General features: G+C 38.5%; 1 protein-coding gene across 1 annotated transcript; it reads left to right on the plus strand.

The window, feature by feature from the left end:
* The first annotated feature begins 719 nt into the window (after nucleotides 1–719).
* LOC117282043 lies at nucleotides 720–7,590 on the plus strand. The gene is made up of 3 exons (XM_033754459.1): nucleotides 720–795; nucleotides 5,529–5,976; nucleotides 6,466–7,590. The coding sequence occupies exons 2-3, from the start codon at nucleotides 5,547–5,549 to the stop codon at nucleotides 7,272–7,274; spliced, it is 1,239 nt and encodes a 412-aa protein (XP_033610350.1). The 5' UTR covers nucleotides 720–795; nucleotides 5,529–5,546; the 3' UTR covers nucleotides 7,275–7,590.
* The last annotated feature ends 211 nt before the right edge of the window (nucleotides 7,591–7,801 follow it).

Genomic DNA, 7,801 nt, shown 5'->3' on the forward strand with positions numbered 1-7,801 from the left:
TGCTGAATTCTCGTCATCTGCTATTTTTATTCTTAAGAGATGGCAGGATATATTGGAAATCCTGCAGCTTGAAACGCGGTCAATTTGCATTCTCCGGTTGCAAAAATATACATGATGCAGGGTCAAGGAAGAAACTCAAAATTACCAAATCAGTTACACAAAACGAGGTTTGTGTGTAATTTAATTACTAATGCTGTTAGTGAGACTATGCCTAAATAGTTGATCAAAATATGACTATGCTATATAGTCCAGCTGTTAACAGTGTCACACCAAAACCCACAAAAAGGAAAGTATAAAAGTACCGGCTCCGAAAAAGCCGTCGTTCGACATTACACAGCACATGATTGAACGATGCACGAATTTGTGAAAAGCAGAGGCTACAGAGTCCGATCAAAGAGATACAGACGTGATGAGTATATCTTAATTCTAGTATGGAAAATTCCCCATTTAGTTACTTCATATGAAACTGCGCTGTTAGGGCGAGGGCATACCAAGGAAACTGGCAACCACGAAAACGTCAGCAACACGTCAAGTTTTCAACAATAACATCGAAAAGTATATGTGGTTCTTATGTGCACCGAACTGATTTTGGATTGTGCTGCAGTGGAGGTAATTATTGCTTGGGAAGATTGTCAACACGCGACTACATGGTTCCTCGTAGTGTTAATATAAACCGTCAGATGGAACCGCTTTGTTGGCACTGTTGTTGCCATGTTACCGATCCTAAACAAACCTTATCGTAACCTGTAAATTACATTTCACAATGTTGTAACGGTATTTCTCAGCGCCTTTGAGGCAAGTACGGGTACCATTGCTTGTAATTCTTACAGAAATTGCTGTTTAAGTAGTTATTGTTAGAAAATATTTGTGGCTTCGTAGTTTTCTTGTTTCACAGGCTTAGCACATGCGTCAATGCACTTAGTAATCAGACTGTTTATCATCGAATAAGTTTCCAGTATCTGTGTTTGGATACATTACTAAATGTAAATTACGTATAATGTACAATACAAAAAAGTTTTATTTTTTAACTGAATGCAATATGTACTATTTGCAGGCTTGCATATTTCATCGGTACCTGGCGTCCGTTTATACTGATTCAACTTTCGATGACGAGATGATATTATTTTGATCCATGATAACTACTATTCGGGCACAATATTTCCCATGCGATATTCTCTTCGCTCCATTTGTAGACAATTTTCGGATGTATAGAATGTAGATACCAGAGGCAAATTACGCGATAATTGTTTCTCTTCGTGACAGCAAAACACCTTTAGTTACAAAACAATCATTGCCTCGCATAATTTAACTACGACGGGAATGAAAACCTAGTGATGACAGCTATAAAATCGTCGTGGTAAATTACTATTACTCACATCCTTGTTCCATGAATACTGCAAAGTTACAGCTCAGAATAATTCTTCAGCCGCCAGGGGCCAGCAGTGACCGCTCAGCCAGTATAATAAATACGCTACGGGTTGGATGACCCAGGCATCGGGGTTGCATTTCCGGTATGGGCAAGGGCTTTCTCTCTTTTCCATAACTGAGGCACACCCAGTCTCCTGAACAATGAGAGCCGGAGACCGTTTCTCCGGGAGTAAAACCGCAGGGGCGTGAAGCTGACCACTCACCTCCACCTAGTGCCGAGGTGGTGCTATACCTCCATTTCCCATACGTCTTCATGGCGTGGTGCTTAAATAATTAAGCACAGGAATAATTCCACTTTTAATGGGCCAGCAGAGGAATTTATTTCTTGGGCCTTCAGAACGACACATTGTTCATAATATGTATATAAACGACACGGTTAAAACAAAGGTCATTTCTATGTAGATGTCATACAATTAGCTGAAAATCGCGTTTAAATGAATGTAAATGACAACAATAGGAAAAACGTATAGCATCAACGACTTATTACTACATTAGCTTCAGGCAGTACACTAAGCACTGATATTTAAAGTTGCGTCACCCACCACAAATTCTTCCCATCATAAGGGAAATTGCTACTTCACCAGTAATTAATCCGAAATTTGAGACCTGGCCCTGGCTCTGAAACTCGGACATTTAAACATTTTCATCTAGAAAGAAGTTACAATAAATCAATGACTTATTCCGAAATATATTACGTAATAATCCGCACCAACTCATAATTCGTAATCGTATCACAAAAAAAAAAACTAATGACACTTTTTTTGTAGCGTTTGCTAGGTAACGCGACAAGAAATTTATGTGGGCCTCGGATGAAACGAATATGTTTATTGGACAATTGCTTGTTTACACTCACGATCACAACCACTCTCACTTATAGCTCCTTCAGATGTTTCCTTTTCAAAGGTTATACGTGCGCCGCTACTTCCAGTGGAGCGTCTTGGCTCTTCGTTCTTCTCTTGCGCTTTGTCGGATCTGAACTTTCTTCTTGACTCCCTTAGCTCTCGTCGAAGCTGATGTGACTTTGCTCTCGTTGGATACGAACTGACTTGGTCCTCTGAATTCTTCTTCGCTTATATCCCACGCTCGGACGGGACAGAGGCCACCTTGTCGAAAGGTTCAGTTACGTTGCTGTCATGCAAACGACTCTCTCTCGTTGCTACGGGAATACATGTCTGCCTCAAACAATACGTTACTTAGGCATAAAATAAGTAAAACTATCCCTGCACCAGGCCTTGAAGGCCCATAGGGTTGTGAGACGTTGAGTGTCCCACATTATCTAGACAATCGGCTCAAAGATGGCGGTAAGGTTGTCAGCCTTACGCGCCGGCCGCGCTTTACTCCCCAGGAAAATTATTTAATTAATTCCTGGTACTCATTTCTCTTAAGAGGCTGAGTCGACCCCAGGGCTATAGTGCGGCTGGAAGGAGTAGGTCAATTGAAAAAATCCAATGACCTGATCGGGACTTGAACCCGCGACCTTCCGGTTTGTAGCATAGCCCCTCAACCAACTACTCTACCGCGTGCCCCCGTTACCCATTGCTAGCCTATTTGTAGCGGTGGAAACCCCACTGTTAGATTTTCATGTTGTTTAAGCGATTTCCTAGGCAAAAGGCTGCTTATATTGAGTTGTCTAGGAATTGCTAGCCGTTGACCAGTGATGGACGTCTTATCGCCCGGCCTTCCTGCCGCCACGTCACATTATATTTCGTACTCGCAAGAACGTTCAGACTGGAAATTATTCTTCTGCCAAGATATTCTTAGCTTTCCTCGGTCCGAATAAACTGTAAAGGGTGTAAGAAATATTTTCCTGAGAAAAGTACTTAATTTCTTATAACATGTCAAATTGCAATAAATAAGCGAATAACGGGTCATATCTTGAGGCATTTCATAAAGGTTGCCGTCTCATAATCTTTTTGCCTAAGATACTCTATAATGTTGTCCACACAACTACATCTGTCTCCCCCACCCCCCCAAAGNAATAATATTTCAAAAATAGGAAGATTTAGCTGTGTCTTAAACGTGCTTAGGACTTTAAAACAATGTTTGGATGATGAAATATTAATCTTTTCAATAAAGTCTGCCATGAAGATATATTCACTCGAAAAGTCAAATTATTTCAGAGCGAAGAGGCGTAGATTATTATAATATCATACTACATAAGCTTATAGCTTTGTATAAAAACTTTTGATTAAATTAAAATGTGTCTGAGTTAAAAATAAATTAATTTTCTTATTATTTAAAATCTTGAACTGCTGAGGTTTGTCTCCCCGTTCCTCTTCTGTGAAAATGGGAGTTTAAGGGGTTATTTTGGCGTTCCCTGAGGTCCGGGCAGAGTTGTTTCCCCCCTTTTATATGATTAATTGAGGATCTGTGTTGCTGTTTCTTTTTGTTGTGTACTGATTGCCTCGGTACACAACGAAAAGAGAAACAACTTAACAAATCTTTATGCAAAACGACAAGCTTATGTATGTATTAGTAGTACCTTAACATGTAGTTATTGCCTTCTGAAGATGGTTGCAACTGACCGAAACATGTAAAGGCACTATATAAATATATACTGAGTCACACTGGACGGTATTGTCAAACCATTCTATAATAATTAACCAGTGTGACGAACCACAGTGAGTAAAATTAACCCTTTAAACTGGTCGTAGATTACCCTCACATAAAAGAAACTTAATTCGCCTGTATGTGCGGCAACTTCTTTAACACCTTCGTGATGCGTGTGGTCTCATCATTTAGCTGCAGGAACAAAAACTTGACATACAAGCGGCGTGAACAGCACGTACTAGTAGGAAAGTCGCGGACTTGTACATCAGTGAAGACCAGTAATTGTTTAACAATCCTTAATTAAAATAAATATTTTTCTTTATAGCAACATTATGTTGTGCAATTTGAGGTTCTCTTGGCATATTTAGGTTAAGGTGTTCTGGTATATGACGCCGTGTAGTTCGGTAGATAAATACTAACACTTTGGAGGAAACCTCCAAGATTCTGGTAATATCTACCAAACTACGCCGCTCCACATTCCAGAATATCGCAGTCTCAGTATTGTACGCAGACGGAGTCGGTTTGGCAACTGGATCTACTCTCGTCTTCTGACGATAAGATTTAATAAAACTGAACAGGTTAGGAAAAGGTAAATTTGTCCTTGTGCCTAATTAACTAAGCACCACGCCATGAAGACGTGTCCGAGAGAAGACGCATAGGCCCACCATTCTTGACCTCAGCCGTAGATGGAGTGGTCAGCTTCATGCCCCGGCCACTTCATCCCTGAGGAAAGAGCGCCGGTATCCATTAGGTAGGAGACTGGGTGAGCCCCAGAGCTGGTCTGGACGCTGTAGAGTTGACAAAATCTCTAGACCCTGCCGGGAATCAAACCCCTCCTCTTTAACCCACAGCCCATCTCTATACAGGCTGAGCTATACCAGTTCCTACCGAACAGGTCAATTTATTATTATTACTGCTGCTGCTGCTATTGCTACTACTACTACTACTACCACTACTACTACTACTACTACTACTACTACTACTACTACTACTAACCTCTAACAGAAACGATTACCAGGAACATTTCTTAGGATAAAGGGCGGCCGGTGCGTAAGGCTGACAATCTCACCGCCATCTGTGAACCGATTGTCTAGAAAATGTGAGAGCCTCGACGTCTCACAACCCTGTGGGCCTTCACGGCCTGTTACAGGGATAACTTAGGTTACTAGATGATCCACCCGCAGTGCAGTGCGTCATGATTTGAAACTATATATTATTTATTTTTATTCATATGTCGCTGATTTACTGACGCTGTCAGTAATTCAGACAATACAGTGAAGAACTATTGTATGATAGCAAATAAAGAAATGAAAAAAATGAAAGAATGTAAAAATAATTGGCCTAATTTCTGATAATGTCCCGACATTTGCCTGAAGAGACTGAGGCAAAATTCGACAAATGTCAGTCAGCATAGTCGATTTCCCTGCCAAGATTTAAAACCAGGCAATTCCTGAATCCAAGTCCGATGCATAACAATTTTATTCACCGGGCTCAGTATATACACTATCACAGGACCTTTCTAACGACAAATACTTTCTTATTTTCTACAGTTCTCTTATTACTGAAAAATGGAAAGGAATCATGATGATTCTGAAGGCAGTTGTGCACAGAAAAACTTCCAACAAAATTCTAATGAAAATGCAACAAAGGAAAATCAATTACCAATGGGAATTCAAAATGACGTGCAATCATCAGGAAATGGGACTACTACTGATGATTTATCACCAGGTCCAAGTGATGACAGGTCACCAATGCTGACACCAAATACAACACAAGATTGGTTACATGAAGAAAATATTGAAAGTATTATTCACCAAGATGAAACAATTCCTGCAAGAGATAGGATTAAGGAAAGTAATTTAGAAGAAGGTACTCAAAATTTAACATATTGGAAGCCTGACAATGCAGAGGATATTGAAGAGCATACAGAAACAACCACTGGAGACAGCAGCTTGGAGCACTCTGAACAGAGTTCAGTTACCGAGGATCAGCATCAAGGTATATATTTAAAATAAAAGTAAAGAATAGTTTACATATCGCTGAGGTCTCAGTATAGTAGTGGAAAGTGATCAGAGTTCAGAATTGGTGTGAAGAACTCAAAATATGTGGGCACAGTTCTCTTTCCTCAGTCTCGCTGTTACCTTTACTGTAACATCTGAAACTGTATAGAGAGCATTTCAAAATATGAAAATATGCACAACAGATAAGACATTAATGCTGAGTGTTCAAATGATAGGTATGGATATGCTACTGCAGGAAAGTATTTTAATTTATTGAAATCTTAATGTGTTAGAAAATGATCCTTTTCGCACACATCATACATGCTTTGCAAAATCTTAGGAATCAGTTTCATAAAATAGTTGTGACATTACACAATGAATATTACGTTTCAATCATGTACAGCATACTTTGAGAGATTTAGTAAAATCTTCGATTTATTTAAACTACAAGTTTTATATTTAAATTTAATTTTCAATGTTTTTTCAGAAACAATGGAAATTGAACCAAAACAACTGCCTTCTAAACTACAGGCAGAAGAGGAACTATATAATAGTGAAACAGCCCCTAAATTGGAAGAGAAACCATCCTCCATCTTTGAAGGAAAAACAAAAAATTGGCTTACTGAAGAATACCCGAATTTAGATAACATGATTTCAGTCAGAGCATTCCAGAGTTCAGTGAATGAAGAAAACATGCTGAAAGGGCAAAACAAGTTACAGAAAAAGACTCAGAACTGGGCTGATTCATCATCAACTAATAAATATGGCGATGCTGATTGGGAAAGGTCATCAGGTTCTCAGGGGAGTAAATCTGTATACCTCAATGGACTTAAACCACATACAGATGAAATTCTACCCAGGAGAGAACCTTCCATCCCAGAGGAGTACAGTATCCAACCTGTTACAGTGAAATTCCTCATGAACAAGACGAGAGCATTCACTTGTGCTTTTGGAGTACATACATATATACAAGAGGTAAAGGAGACATTGTCAAGAACATTCCGATGTCAACCAATTGATTTACAGTTGATCAAAAATGGAGTAGCACTTTCAGATAGGCTAGAAATATCAGAGTTGGGAGTTGAACCTTATGGAACAGTGGAAATTGAGATGAAAGCAAAAGGGTCTTTGAAAACTGAGAGTATGTACGATGTTCCCATCGTGCCAGATGTTATCACAGTGAGAGTTGAATCAGGTATTCATATTTTACATGTTTATATATGTAAGACTTTACTTAAAGATATAATTTTGATTGTTACTTACATTACATTTCATGAAGTATGCAGTTTGTTTTAGGCACATAACATTCCACTAAGTATATTTATGTATATAACAGTTCATTTAAGTGTATATTTTATACTTTATGTTCATAGCAGTCAACTTAAATATATAATTTATATTTTATGTACATCACTCTTCATTTAAGTATGTAGTTTATATTTTATATACTAAGTATATAATTTATATTTTTGTGTACACTTCACACAGGTGTAAATTTTATATATCTACAGATATGTGGCAAATGTGTGTTATTAAAGTGGGACATGTTTCCATCACCTCATTTTGGTTAAAGAGACACACTGTTTTGAAAGATGCCTCTCTGTTTCCATAATAAGTTTTAAATATGGCTTTTCCTTCCATATTGAGTGCTTAACTAAAGCTAAGCTCTATCCCCAGACACAGGTTTAGGCATTTCTAATGAGCCCAACTAAGCAGGAACCTTTGTTACCTTATGCTTTAATATGTGAATAAAAAAGACTGTGTTTGAAGAAACTTAAGTTGGTATAAAATTTTCAAAATAGCAGTCACATTTAAAGTTTATA

This window comes from Cryptotermes secundus, unplaced genomic scaffold (genome assembly GCF_002891405.2).
Source record: "Cryptotermes secundus unplaced genomic scaffold, Csec_1.0 scaffold2225, whole genome shotgun sequence".
Taxonomy (NCBI): Eukaryota; Metazoa; Arthropoda; class Insecta; order Blattodea; family Kalotermitidae; genus Cryptotermes; species Cryptotermes secundus.

Bases quoted from the DNA above. Each gene is read 5' to 3' on its own strand.
- LOC117282043 (XM_033754459.1), top strand. From the start codon at position 5,547: ATGGAAAGGAATCATGATGATTCTGAAGGCAGTTGTGCACAGAAAAAC. The intron at 5,977-6,465 runs GTATATATTTAA...ATGTTTTTTCAG, and splicing joins TACCGAGGATCAGCATCAAG to AAACAATGGAAATTGAACCA.